The 15,458-nt window shown below is 44.1% G+C and overlaps 1 protein-coding gene across 2 annotated transcripts in view; it reads right to left on the bottom strand.

Moving 5' to 3' along the window:
* The window catches only part of COPS2 (COP9 signalosome subunit 2), a 221,018-nt gene that overhangs the window by 28,565 nt on the left and 176,995 nt on the right, over positions 1-15,458 (bottom strand). For both annotated transcript variants that reach the window (XM_069222508.1, XM_069222507.1), the window contains exon 12: positions 8,201-8,259. In XM_069222508.1, the coding sequence (XP_069078609.1) occupies positions 8,201-8,259 (59 nt within the window). The remainder of the gene's footprint in view (positions 1-8,200; positions 8,260-15,458) is intronic.

Here is a 15,458-nt window from a genome sequence, read left to right on the forward strand (position 1 = left end):
GATCTATAGGCAGCCTGACCATGTCAGGGACTGCATAAAGCAAGAAGTTCAGAAGATGTTGGAACTAGGAGTGGTTGAGCACTCTGACAGTCCATGGGCTTCTCCTGTGGTACTGGTACCAAAACCCAATTCTAAAGATGGAAAGAAGGAAATGAGGTTTTGTGTAGACTATAGAGGTCTCAACTTGGTAACCAAAACAGATGCTCACCCTATACCCAGGGCAGATGAGCTAATAGATACACTGGCATCTGCCAAGTATCTAAGCACTTTTGATTTGACTGCAGGGTATTGGCAGATCAAAATGTCAGAAGATGCTAAACCTAAGACTGCATTTTCTACCATTGGAGGACATTACCAGTTTACTGTAATGCCTTTTGGTTTGAAAAATGCACCTGCCACTTTTCAGAGGTTGGTGAACACAGTCCTGCAAGGGCTGGAAGCTTTCAGTGCAGCATATTTGGATGATATAGCTGTCTTTAGCTCCAGCTGGGATGATCACCTGGTCCACCTTTGGAAAGTTTTGGAGGCCCTGCAAAAGGCAGGCCTCACTATCAAGGCTTCAAAGTGCCAGATAGGGCAGGGTAAGGTGGTTTATCTGGGACACCTTGTTGGTGGGGAACAGATTGCACCACTTCAGGGGAAAATCCAAACTATTATTGATTGGATTCCCCCTACCACTCAGACTCAAGTGAGAGCCTTCCTAGGCCTCACTGGGTATTACAGGAGGTTCATTAAGAACTATGGCTCCATTGCAGCCCCTCTTAATGACCTCACATCCAAGAAAATGCCTAAAAAGGTATTATGGACAGCAAACTGTCAGAAAGCTTTTGAGGAGCTGAAGCAGGCCATGTGCTCTGCACCTGTCCTGAAAAGCCCTTGTTACTCTAAAAAATTCTATGTCCAAACTGATGCATCTGAATTAGGAGTAGGGGCAGTCCTATCACAACTTAATTCTGAGGGCCAGGATCAACCTGTTGCTTTTATTAGTAGAAGGTTGACCCCTAGAGAAAAGCGTTGGTCTGCCATTGAGAGGGAGGCCTTTGCTGTGGTCTGGGCTCTGAAGAAGTTGAGGCCATACCTGTTTGGCACTCACTTCATTGTTCAGACAGACCACAAACCTCTACTTTGGCTAAAACAAATGAAAGGTGAAAATCCTAAATTGTTGAGGTGGTCCATATCCCTACAGGGAATGGACTATACAGTGGAACATAGACCTGGGAGTAGCCACTCCAATGCAGATGGACTCTCCAGATATTTCCACTTAGACAATGAAGACTCATCAGGTAATGGCTAGTCTTATTGTCCTTCGTTTGGGGGGGGGGTTGTGTAGGAAAGTACCATCTTGCCTGGCATGTTACCCCCATTTTTCACTGTATATATGTTGTTTTAGTTGTATGTGTCACTGGGACCCTGGTAACCCAGGGCCCCAGTGCTCATAAGTGTGCCTGTATGTGTTACCTGTGTAGTGACTAACTGTCTCACTGAGGCTCTGCTAATCAGAACCTCAGTGGTTATGCTCTCTCATTTCTTTCCAAATTGTCACTGACAGGCTAGTGACCATTTTTACCAATTTACATTGGCTTACTGGAACACCCTTATAATCCCCTAGTATATGGTACTGAGGTACCCAGGGTATTGGGGTTCCAGGAGATCCCTATGGGCTGCAGCATTTCTTTTGCCACCCATAGGGAGCTCTGACAATTCTTACACAGGCCTGCCACTGCAGCCTGAGTGAAATAACGTCCACGTTATTTCACAGCCATTTTACACTGCACTTAAGTAACTTATAAGTCACCTATATGTCTAACCTTTACCTGGTAAAGGTTAGGTGCAAAGTTACTTAGTGTGAGGGCACCCTGACACTAGCCAAGGTGCCCCCACATTGTTCAGAGCCAATTCACTGAACTTTGTGAGTGCGGGGACACCATTACACGCGTGCACTACATATAGGTCACTACCTATATGTAGCTTCACCATGGTAACTCCGAATATGGCCATGTAACATGTCTATGATCATGGAATTGCCCCCTCTATGCCATCCTGGCATTGTTGGTACAATTCCATGATCCCAGTGGTCTGTAGCACAGACCCTGGTACTGCCAGACTGCCCTTCCTGGGGTTTCTCTGCAGCTGCTGCTGCTGCCAACCCCTCAGACAGGCATCTGCCCTCCTGGGGTCCAGCCAGGCCTGGCCCAGGATGGCAGAACAAAGAACTTCCTCTGAGAGAGGGTGTGACACCCTCTCCCTTTGGAAAATGGTGTGAAGGCAGGGGAGGAGTAGCCTCCCCCAGCCTCTGGAAATGCTTTGTTGGGCACAGAGGTGCCCAATTCTGCATAAGCCAGTCTACACCGGTTCAGGGACCCCTTAGCCCCTGCTCTGGCGCGAAACTGGACAAAGGAAAGGGGAGTGACCACTCCCCTGACCTGCACCTCCCCTGGGAGGTGTCCAGAGCTCCTCCAGTGTGCTCCAGACCTCTGCCATCTTGGAAACAGAGGTGCTGCTGGCACACTGGACTGCTCTGAGTGGCCAGTGCCACCAGGTGACGTCAGAGACTCCTTGTGATAGGCTCCTTCAGGTGTTAGTAGCCTTTCCTCTCTCCTAGGTAGCCAAACCCTCTTTTCTGGCTATTTAGGGTCTCTGTCTCTGGGGAAACTTCAGATAACGAATGCATGAGCTCAGCCGAGTTCCTCTGCATCTCCCTCTTCACCTTCTGATAAGGAATCGACCGCTGACCGCGCTGGAAGCCTGCAAACCTGCAACATAGTAGCAAAGACGACTACTGCAACTCTGTAACGCTGATCCTGCCGCCTTCTCGACTGTTTTCCTGCTTGTGCATGCTGTGGGGGTAGTCTGCCTCCTCTCTGCACCAGAAGCTCCGAAGAAATCTCCCGTGGGTCGACGGAATCTTCCCCCTGCAACCGCAGGCACCAAAAAGCTGCATCTCCGGTCCCTTGGGTCTCCTCTCAGCACGACGAGCGAGGTCCCTCGAATCCAGCGACACCGTCCAAGTGACCCCCACAGTCCAGTGACTCTTCAGCCCAAGTTTGGTGGAGGTAAGTCCTTGCCTCACCTCGCTGGGCTGCATTGCTGGGAACCGCGACTTTGCAAGCTACTCCGGCCCCTGTGCACTTCCGGCGGAAATCCTTCGTGCACAGCCAAGCCTGGGTCCACGGCACTCTAACCTGCATTGCACGACTTTCTAAGTTGGTCTCCGGCGACGTGGGACTCCTTTGTGCAACTTCGGCGAGCACCGTTTCACGCATCCTCGTAGTGCCTGTTTCTGGCACTTCTCCGGGTGCTACCTGCTTCAGTGAGGGCTCTTTGTCTTGCTCGACGTCCCCTCTCTCTGCAGGTCCAATTTGCGACCTTCTGGTCCCTCCTGGGCCCCAGCAGCGTCCAAAAACGCCAAACGCACGATTTGCGTGTAGCAAGGCTTGTTGGCGTCCATCCGGCGGGAAAACACTTCTGCACGACTCTCCAAGGCGTGGGGGATCCATCCTCCAAAGGGGAAGTCTCTAGCCCTTGTCGTTCCTGCAGTATTCACAGTTCTTCAGCCTAGTAAGAGCTTCTTTGCACCAACCGCTGGCATTTCTTGGGCATCTGCCCATCTCCGAGCTGCTTGTGACTTTTGGACTTGGTCCCCTTGTTCCACAGGTACCTTCAGACAGGAATCCATCGTTGTTGCATTGCTGATTTGTGTTTTCCTTGCATTCTCCCTCTAACACGACTATTTTGTCCTTAGGGGAACTTTGGTGCACTTTGCACTCACTTTTCAGGGTCTTGGGGTGGGTTATTTTACTAACTCTCACTATTTTCTAATAGTCCCAGCGACCCTCTACAAGGTCACATAGGTTTGGGGTCCATTCGTGGTTCGCATTCCACTTCTGGAGTATATGGTTTGTGTTGCCCCTATCCCTATGTTTCCCCATTGCATCCTATTGTAACTATACATTGTTTGCACTGTTTTCTAAGACTATACTGCATATTTTTGCTATTGTGTATATATATCTTGTGTATATTTCCTATCCTCTCACTGAGGGTACACTCTAAGATACTTTGGCATATTGTCATAAAAATAAAGTACCTTTATTTTTAGTATAACTGTGTATTGTGTTTTCTTATGATATTGTGCATATGACACTAAGTGGTACTGTAGTAGCTTCACACGTCTCCTAGTTCAGCCTAAGCTGCTCTGCTAAGCTACCATTATCTATCAGCCTAAGCTGCTAGACACCCTATACACTAATAAGGGATAACTGGGCCTGGTGCAAGGTGCAAGTACCCCTTGGTACTCACTACAAGCCAGTCCAGCCTCCTACATACCAAACTTGCCAGTTTTCAGTGTTGACATTATGGTGCTGTGGAGTTCTTGTTTGACAGACTCCCAGACCATAGACTCTTATGGCTACCCGGCACTAAGGTTTTGCTTAGATACTGTAGGGGCACAGTGCTCATGCACTTGTGCCCTCACCTATGGTATAGTGCACCCTGCCTTAGGGCTGTAAGGCCTGCTAGAGGGGTGACTTATCTATACTGCATAGGCAGTGTGAGGTTGGCATGGCACCCCGAGTAGAGTGCCATGTCGACTTACTCGTTTTGCCCTCACTAGCACACACAAGCTGGCAAGCAGTGTCTCTGTGCTGAGTGAGGGGTCCCCAGGGTGGCATAAGACATGCTGCAGCTCTTAGAGACCTTCCCTGGCATCAGGGCCCTTGGTACCAGGGGTACCAGTTATAAGGGACTTACCTGGATGCCAGGGTGTGCCAATTGCGAAAACAAAGGTACAGGTTAAGGAAAGAACACTGGTGCTGGGGCCTGGTTAGCAGGCCTCAGCACACTTTCAAATCAAAACTTAGCATCAGCAAAGGCAAAAAGTCAGGGGGTAACCATCCCAAGGAGGCATTTCCTTACACTCGTGACCTACCACGAATCGTAAGTAACGTTTGTGGGCAAGCAGGATCAGAAAATGGAAGTAAGAGTCCTGCAAGTCCAACGCTGCCACCCAGTCTTCTGGGTCCAAGACAGATGGTACCTGAGCCAGGGTGAGCATGTTGAATTTCTCCTTCTTGAGGAAGAGATTGAGGGCCCGAAGGTCTGGGACAGGACGTAAGCCCTTGTCCTTTTTGGGCACCAGAAAGTAGCAGGAATAATAACCACAACCTACTTCTGGCGCAGGGACCCTCGCTATGGCTCCCTTGGCTAAGAGAGCCACGACTTCCTGGCGAAGGAGTGCCAGGAAATGGTAAATGGCTGGTAAATGGCTGAATGATCGATGCATGGCTGGTGGGGCAGATTTGAAGGGGAGGGAGTAGTCACTTCAAATGATCTGCAGAACTCACCAGTCCATAGTGATGGATTCCCAGTGGGGCAGGTGATGGCGAATCCTGCCACCAACTGGACCAGAGTGAGGGGACAGCCTAGGAGGGTTTGGAGGCTGCAGCAAGGTCAGGCCTTTTTTTCGGTTTCTTCCTATGGTAGGAAGAAGGCTGTTGTTTCTTCAATGTTATGAGCCCTGGGCCTGATAGAGGAGGGCACCTGAGCTGGGTTATGGCCTCTTATATGGGCCTCTATAAGAGTTCACTGAATTTCCAGGTTTCTCAAATTGCTTTGTGAGGCACACTGTTGCCTATCCTAGTTCCACCACATGCTGAAAAACAGGTGCGGCTTCAGAACAACCTCAGCTCAGGGCACAGAGAAGCGTGTCAAAACTAGAAGGTGCCTTGTGCCTGAAGGAGGCTGCTCTGTCAGCCTCATTACTCCAAGTTCATTGTTGAGTGGGCTCAGAGTGGATCTGTTCCTAGGTAAGTAATGTCACTGTTTTAGGCAAGTCAAGCAGCCACTCCTTCCCTGAGGGTCCTTGGTAAGCACATTTTCAATGGAGGATGGCAGAGGCCTACATGAGATTAACATGGAATGTGATCACTGGTCTCAAGAGCTCACCACAGAGCTCCCTCGCCATCAGCCATCTTGGATGTTCTTTTAGAAATGTTAAAATGTATACATTACCAATACCATTTACTGTGCACTGGTTTAAACCAGACTGCACTGGGTTTCTTGTATCCAGTAGGGCTAGGGTTTGAATAAAAGAACACCTTGAGGGAGATTTATTATTCATGGTTCAGGGGAAACCATGTATAATTCTTATAGTTACTGGTGGGTATTTGCTACTTATTTAGCATCTTGTTTTTGTTTCTTTCTATGTAGTTGTCACCAACATAACCTTCACAGACAGTTTTACAGTTTGTGGACACCACCACTGTCAAAGCTTTTGAAAAAAAAAAGAAAAATATAGTCTTAAGAAATTATAATGTTACCTCTGAAACCGATTGTACACCAGGCAAAGAATGCACATGAGTGGTCACATCAGCATTCTTGAACAGCTCACACAATTCCATAGGAGTCTTAATACCGTTAATATTTTGTGCAGAAAGGAAGGTTATTCTAGTTTACTCAAAACTTGGTGAAGATTTTAAATTCAAAGAGGACCAAGGAGGAAAAAATCAAAGCCTTCTAGTCTGCACAGGGATCCAGAGGCTCTTGTATAAGGCTTATTGGTTTTACACCAGCCTAGGGCAGTGGTTAAAATTCATCACCATGACATTTTTCCAGTAGTTTATTTTCACCAAGCTGCTTTATTTTGTGCAGAACTAATCCCAACTAAGTCACAGTACAAATAACATATACAACTCTTGTTTAACTGCCATTGACACAGGATGTTTCTTATACAGTGTAGCCTTAGATGACTGAAAAGCACGATCGATCATTTGATTAGTTGGAATATTGGACAAATCACTGGGAAACTGTTTGTTCAGATCTTTCATTGCCAACTTAAGCAGATAGGAAATGCCACCACTACCATCTTGAGCACCTAACGGTTCATTTGGCTTTCTGCTATCCTGCAATTCTGATTGAGTTTTAAACTTTCTATTAAGAGCAGTGTGATAGAGGAAAGGAATCAGACTTGTTTCTGACTTAGCTAGAATAACCACAAAGGGACTGTAACTTGAGTTGGAAGGAGACAGAGTAGCTGAGGAAAAGGGGCTGCAGCCTTGAAGAACTGGTGTGGTCACTTTCAGACTGCCAAGTAAAAGAGGAGGCAGGAGTAGGAAAAGTGTGTTAAAGGTCTATGGAATTGAAAGGAGCTAGAGCGAACAGATGCAGAGAGGGACGGACAAGCTGGAGCAAGGGAGGATGGCCAAGCAAGGGGAGTACAGCAGAACAATGACAACTAGCAATCCAACGAGAGGGAAGTGGAAAAGTGAAAAGCCAGGAGGGTGTTTCCAAGGGTATCCAAGCAGACAGGAGGAAAGAGGGCAAGGGGTGTTGACAAAAGACTCGTACCTACTTTATACTACTGAATACAGCTGTTTGAAGGATAAATAGGAGTTGAATTTCCCGCTACCACTGTCTATTGCAGAGACTTACCTGAAAGTGGCATAAAGATAAGGACATGGACACAGAAAGCAATTACTGAAGAAAGAGGCTAGGTGAGAGTTGATGCCCTAGTGTGAATTATCACAGTGGTGTTAGTGGTGGAAACAGTGAAACTCCTGGCTGGGTCTGTCACAGATCTCATCTGCATGTCCATTGTAAGGGAAAGCAGACGAGACTCCCTGGAGTTGGTGTCCAGTGGGAGACATGATAAAGATTACAAACCATTCAGCCAGTCCAAGGAAGGGTTCAGGATAATAGACCTATTTTTGCGTAGAACATGCAGAAAGCCAGGAAATTAATTGGAAGACAACACTGGTGAAAACTACATGAATCCCTTTTATTTCTATTTAAGTCAGTGTTAATTCTGATCCTGTAAGAAGCAGTTTCCAAAGCAATTATAGATTCTGGAATCCAAGAAGTGCTGGGACAAGAGAGACCAAAAGTCCTTTTCTTCTATACGCCAAACAGGTGGAACTCAATCTCCATCAATAATCAACAGGTACCCTCAGCTTTTCACTTAAGAATACAACTCAAAACCCTACTCTGCTGCAATGTAATATCCCAATTACAGTCCGCATCAGAAGGGCGCAGCCTTGCAGTCACTCTTTGTACCTTATCACACACCCCAGTTCATCTCGGATCTCTCCCTGTGTTCTTCGCCATTTAGCACCTCTATATCACTTCTTTACTGTACAGCATTCCCTTGCTAGGCTTGCACTACGTATATACCACATACATAGATCAAATGCAAGAACAAAATACATACTTGTCTAATATGCACTGCACCAGCAAGCTCTCCACATCGGCAACATCTATGTTTAGCTCCTACAAGAGAAAATGATATTCATATTCTTCACAATAAATGTGCAAAACAAAAACTGCTTTTAAACAGTTTAGTCATATTCAAACACTTATTAAAAGAAGGAAGCAGACAACTTGATATAGATAATAGGTACATTTGATGTGCCTTTAACTACCATTAGTAGTAGGATCAAGCACAAATGTCTCATCTGTACCGTTTAATTCTACAGAACATTTGAAGCACTAAAACAGTATATTTAAATGGAACGGACAGAAGATCATTCTTAAAACAGGATGTTTGAAACCCCCACCCACACATTACTAGAGTTTATATGGCATAAAGCACCTTTTGCTGTGAATTTTAAAGATTTTGCCAGTCACTGAGGAGCCCCATGACGGAGTAAACCAATAAGGCCGCAGGCAAAGATCCTTTATAATATCCTGGAACTCCGATGTGACTTGCAATATTGTTTTTCTTAGGGCAGAGGATACTGTATTCCATATAATACATGGCCTCACCACACAATAATCAAACTTAAATCATTGGTACCTTGCTGCATTATTTTTTATGAGGAATAAAAGTAGAATATGAGGAGAGTGGCATATAGTAGAGTGGTGTGGAGTAATGGGGCGTTACGTAGAGTGGTGTAGAGTACACTGGCACTGTGTGGAGTGGCATGGACTGGAGTGGCAGAGTAGGGTGGTGTAGAATAGTGGCGAAACATGGTGCAGTACTGTGAGTGTTGTAGGATACAATGGAGTAGCATAGAGTGGAGCGGCGTCAAGTAGATGCGCTCTCCTGAATTATGTTATCTCTCCTCCCGTGGTGTCAGTTCATTTAAAAAAACTTTTATTTTTATTCTAATGAATCTTTTTAAGATCCACTAATTTTAAACCTTTTGTTTTTATCTTATTTAATTCCCATCTTTTTACCCTTCACTCGCACTCTGTGATCTATGTTGCACTTGTGCTACTGAGCTCTTTTGAATGTGCTTTTTGTATAGTGTAATGATTTTAATTAATCTAAACAATAAATATTGACTTCAATGTGTATAGACTAGCGCAGAGTGGCACTGACTGGAGTGACGTGGAATAGCGTAGAGAGGAGTGGTATAGAGTATAGTGGCAAAGAATGGTGCGGAGTAGTGTAGAGTAGAGTGGCTTGGAATAGAGTGGTGTGCAGTGGCAGAATGGCACAAAGAGTAGAGTAGTGCAGTGCTTTAGAGTGGCACTATGTGGAGTGCTAGAGAGTACAGTTGCATGGAGTGGAGTAGTGTAGAATGGCAGGGAGAAGTAAAGTTGTGATTGTAAGTAACTAAAGCGTCAATACAGATGGCAGGCAGGGTGAAAGCAACATAAATAAAAAAGCTGTATGCCTTTCTTACAAGAAGTAGGAAAGCAGATTGCAAAAAAGATGACGAAGAACAAAGGCGAAGAACGCCACATGTACTTGGTCCATGCTCCAAGAAGGCGCTAGCACGAGAAAGGAAGGGAAGCTTAAGGGAGCTAAGCAACCAAAAGACTGCAAATGAAAATGACAACTAGAATAACTAATGGTATGCTGCGGGACAGCTGTAAACCCACTGAATTGTAAACAATACACCTTGCAGCTTATGCACTGTGTAGACAAGACCTAAACATCAGCTTAATGGTGATTCCAGCATTCTTAGTTCTGTCTTTCATTCCATACCACCTGGTTGTGAATGCTGGCACCACAAGCAACACAAGAACATTTCTCCTAAAATATGTTGCCAATGCAAGACTTTTCCAAAGGGACCAATGTCTCCTCAAGAGCACCAGCCAAACCGTTAACACTGTGTCACCAACCACCCCAGAATAGAGCCCATAAGTCCACCGCCCCCCCCCCCCCCCCCCCCAACATTTAGGGTTAGAAAGAGAAAAGAGACACATGCTTAAGGAGGAGATAACTGGAATGATTTAGTGTATGAGGAACGGAAAGCAGTTAAACTACCAGAATGGCCAGCAAGGTAAGTTTCCTTGCTCTGGTTTCTGCTCTACCTTCTTTCATACCTAGTTCGGAACCACACTCCTCAAAATTGCTTGGGGATATACAGCAGCATACACCAGAATAAACTACAGGCAAACCGGTTGCATTGATACTCCTAGTTAATAGCTGCATCTTCGTGGGAAAAAGCATTCAGTGAGTAATTCTTAAAAACACATGATGAGTAGGATAAGTAGCAGTCTGCTAGATTCCTGTGAAAGCATGCCTCTGGCAAGCCACCAACGCTCCGTAAGCTGTAGCTGAAACACAGTGGTGTCTTGGAGGTGGTTGAACTTGTCATAAGCTTTTAATAAGCATGATACATACATCCATCTGTCACCTGCAGCCTTTAACATTTTGTTATCTGGGTTGAGAGAACCATAGGTGATGAAAAGATGATCTGAATTTAATTCCTTCCAAGTAACACCTAAGCGTTCTCTACATATTCAGGGTGTGTAAAATTTCTTCAGTTAAGAAAACACAAGGTTAAAAATTGGACAATTCAATTTCTGATCAAAATGAAATATCAAAATCTTAGGAATGAAAGAGGAGGCTGCTCTAAATGCCATTTTGTCTTTATAGAAAATTATTATGCACACTTCTAAAAGACTATCAGTGTCACAACAGGCTTAGTCAAGTGTGCCCAAAACCAGTCAGGTGAGCAAGAAGCGAGACCTACTCATAGATTGACACACAGAATGACATCAGTGACCAGAAGGCATAGAGACCTAGGATGGGTTGGAAAGAGGGTCTCCTGGTACTGTACAAGGTTTGGAAAATGCCAATGACAGCAGTGACCAGAAGGCATAGAGACCTAGGATGGGTTGGGAGGAGTGTCTGCTGGTATTGTACAAGTTTTGGGAAATGTCAATTATCTGAGCATGGGGTAAGCAAGTCTACTCGTCCAGACTAATGATCTAATTGCCTTACTTACCAAATGCTTAACTATTCTATCTTTCCTCAAACATTTCACCTACCTATTAGCAGCTTTTCCATCGATCCCGTTATGAGTCACCTTACATTTTTAGTCCAGTAGAAAAGGTGCTGCAGTGGTGTTTCATCTCTTTTCTTCCTCAAGCCTCTTGTCCCTTTTCCCATCAACAAGGTGCTGATGGGCAGTCTGTAAGTTTTCACTTACCTACCTCTTAGGGAGAAGATTGGTGGATATCATCATAACCAGTCTTGAGTTTGTCCCCCGGGGTCAAGTCCGGACAGTGACCTCTAAGCACAACAATTTTTCTTGCAAAGACAAGAGTCGGAAAGAAAAGATCAATGCCAAAAGAAGCAAAGATTTGAATGGATTATACATTAAAGAGGGAAGGACCAAGCTGACATTTTACTGGGAAGGATGTTCTTTCATTGACAGAGGTAAAAGTAAAAAGCCACCAAAGCGTCTTCTAACTGCCCCATTTTTCCCCAAAAAAGTGTATTTTGTAGTATTTAGGTATGCAAACCCGCTGAGGCACACCGTTAGCAACATTTCTCATTAAGTCCCCAAATAATCTAGAAGAGCCTGCAAATGGTTGATGTTCAAGTCCCCAGTGATAAAAAATACACTTATTCCTGTACACTGCAAAGCCTTTCCTGGTGGTTCATGTGATGGCAATGTTTGTCTCTGCAAGACTGGATGTGCATTTGATGACTTTTCAGGAATCTGATTCAAATTAAGAAATGTTTTTCAGGCATAGAAAATATTTCTGGCCTGGTGAATCAGGAGAACCGGAACCCAAGAAAATCCCAGGAAGCTGTTCGACAGTAAAATCAAATCTGATAACGTCTTTCTCAGTAAGTGGGCTATGAATATAGCTGTCAAGTTCTCCAAAATCTCCACTTTTTACAAAGTGCTGTGCACGGGGGGAGGGGGTGCCAACAGAAAGGTGTAGAAGATCTTTGTTGACAAATCGATAAGGACAACAGCCCCTACATAATTCTCTTCTTCTTCAAAACGAGATATAATCTAACAACATTTATGACTACCCTGTTGTTAACGGAGCGATTTGGGGAACTCCCTCTCTCCATTAGTAGAGATTCAGCTGATTCATCTATCCGCCAGCCTGGTAACGCAGGGCATCTGCTTGGATATTAATTTTACCCTTCTGATGAAATGCCATGAAACACATGCTTTTAGGAATCATCCAGTCACACTGGCCGATCAGCCCAATGGTGCAGGAAGACAGACTTTGTTCCACCTCGTTTGTTCAAGTAGTACACAGCTGCTGTATTGTTTTTGAGGATTCCTTTACTCTGCGTAAGAGGAAGAAAGAGAAATTTTGCTGTTCGCTCCGGTAGTTTATGCAAGACTTCATTTTCACGGCCACTCAGTTGCGTCTGTTCATATCCCTGCAGTGAAATCCCCAGCTACACCGAGAGGTGTCACTGAATTATTGGCGGACGGAAAAGCCTGTCTGCCGAAGCCGCGAAGTCAGAAAACCGCCAGTGCGGTGACCCAACTGTGAGGGCTATTACAGGCTTCCTGCTGTGTCGGCAGGCGGAAACAGAGTTTACGCCCGCCAGTCCAGCGGGAAACAGCCCACACACTGAAGCCAGCTCATAATAGAGCTGGTGGCAATGTTGCGGTGCATCAGCACCCGTCGCGCTTGTCACCATCTGCCAAGCAGACAGTGAAACACGCAACAGAGCTGGCCACAGGGGCGCCTGCACTGCCCATGCCAAGTGCATGGGCCCCCATGGGACCCCCGGCACCATGTCTCTGACAAATTTTACATGGTGGAGCAACCGCCACATTAAAGCCGGTGGAGAGGGGACTAGTAATCCCCAGGGCAGCAACAATGTGCAAAGGAGGGACTTCTTTTTGCTTGCAAATCAGAAAAACAAACTGAAAAATGCCCCTTTTAAGAATGAGAAAGAGCAAAAAGCAGCCAAATATTAAACTGCAGGAGAGGTGCTTAACTCTGTCCTATCCAGAGGTTGAAATAAAAGTTACTGGATTAGAACTGTTGATGACACAAGGATTCTGGTCTGATGCAAATGGAGGTGAAAAGCAAGGTCACTTTAAAGAGTATTAAATCAACAGCATCTTTTCAGGAGGGTTTTTGCCAATCCAGTTTACAGTTCAGGCATTCCATAAAGATTATTAAACCGTCCAGTATTATGTCACCCCGCCGAAAGGGAAAATTAATTTATTTGTCTTAATATGTCCCTTAGCGAATGCTCTTGTAGCAGCAAACATATGTATAATGGTAACTAATGTTAGACTTATTTGACTTGGAATTAGAGTAAGTACCAGCACGTTATACAGTTTATTTTGCCAGAGCTGTTTTTTTTTTATTTTTATTTTTTAAATATAATAAGTAAGTGTTCAGATGTTCAAATATATATTCATCTTGGTCTTTTTCTGCACCCATAAAACCTATATGTTTTTTAGCACACTCAGGGTTATGTAGTGGTGCAACCTCTGCATCAATATTCTACTGCACCTAGAAGACATAGTGAAAAATTATGGAGCTTTTTTTTTTTTTTTAAACCTATTTAAACAAATTTACTCACAGAGATGAACAGATGAAACATCTGACCATACAAAGTCAATATGATCTTTGCATGGTCAGTTCTTATCCGTTTTTGTCATGGGCACTAGAGCAAGACAAAGAACTGGGGTATCATTTGAATCAGAGAAAATAGGGAAGGTTAGGTGGTAGGAATTTTAATGACACCCCCTGAAATTCCAGAACTTTCTCACAGAAATGTTAGGGAAATGTGTGCTTTTATCAAGTGTTTTAGACGTGCAGTGCATTCTGGGTAAGACAACTAAGCTGGATCGACATAACTCACACTATCTTGATCTAAGTTCAGTAGTTTTATTTGGGAGGAGGCTAAGCCGGGGCCCAAATACCACTGCTATCCACATTGGCAAAAAGGGTCACTTTTGATGGAAAAAAAGTTGATGTCTTTTCACCACAAAATTTGTAAATGGATGAAACTACAAAAATATGAAAAGTGGGCTGCCACTGAGGAACATGCAGAACTGTGGTAAAGAAAACATATTTATATTTTTTTAAAACTCTGCTTATTCCTGCCATTTTTAGTTATATAAAAAAGAAAAGCTGTCTTGCACACCATTCCTCCCTCTTTAAATGCTATATTTTGAGTCCACAAACGTTGGGTTGGTTTAGAATCCTTAACTTGCAGAAAAAAGAGAAGCAACTTTGGCCTGGATGCCTTTGCGGGAAAAAAGTTAAAGACTTAACTGTAAAGTGCTCCAAAGATAAAAAAAAAATAAAAAAAATCATCCTCAGGGTAGCCTCACCTCAGTAGCTAAAGGGTTCTTAAGTGTGGGGGTGCAGGAAGATAGGATATTCACTATTCTCTATTGAATGGGTTTTTGCTTTTTGAATAGTCAATGTCCACAAAACTTCCTTACGATTACCTAGCATTACAGTTAATCTAGAATTTGCGAGCAGGACAAATCAACCCCAACCCGAAACTCAGATTCTTAGGTGAAAGATATATTCATTTTCATTACATTCCTAATTTGTATTCATTAGAGTTTTTAGTGCCAAGTGATGCCAGCAATGGCTTAATTGTTCGTTCTGGGTATTATGACTTATTTAACAAACTTGGGGTCTGATTTAGATTTCAGCGGACAGGTCACTCCATCACAACGGTAAACGGATAACCCGGCCACCAAAATAGAAATCCCATAGGAAATAATGGGATTTATATTTTGTCAGACAGGATATCCGTTACCGTTGCTACCAAGTCCCCCAAAATCTAAATCAGGCCCTAAAAACTCTGAATTTTTCTGCGACTTGAAGAGTCTGAAACACATAATAGTATATTACTGTTGCGGGATTAACCTTCTGTACAAAATGTTACAGCTGAAAACCATAACGCACATTTCTATTTTTTCCCCTACTACATATCTAACTTTTCCTTAATTGCATCTTTTTTTTTTTTAAATACCAATGGTTAATTTATTTGGGAAATCCTTGCACAATTAGCCCTGGCTGGATACAGAATGTCTACTTTTACCGAATATATAGCCTTCTGGGCTCTTCCAAGGGCTTCTGCTTCCCCTAAAAACAGAAGTTTTTTGAAAAAAAAAAAAATGAAAAAAAAAAAGGAAATTTGGTCTTATTCCCTAAGGCAAGGAAAAAAATCCAAATAGTGGCTCCATGACACAGACACTTTGCTCCTTCCTTGCACAATGCCTCTTATGGAGAGAAAAGTAAGTTCGTTTTTATTGTTTATAGTTATTCAA

The sequence above is a fragment of the Pleurodeles waltl genome, chromosome 3_1, assembly GCF_031143425.1.
Source record: "Pleurodeles waltl isolate 20211129_DDA chromosome 3_1, aPleWal1.hap1.20221129, whole genome shotgun sequence".
Lineage (NCBI taxonomy): Eukaryota > Metazoa > Chordata > Amphibia > Caudata > Salamandridae > Pleurodeles > Pleurodeles waltl.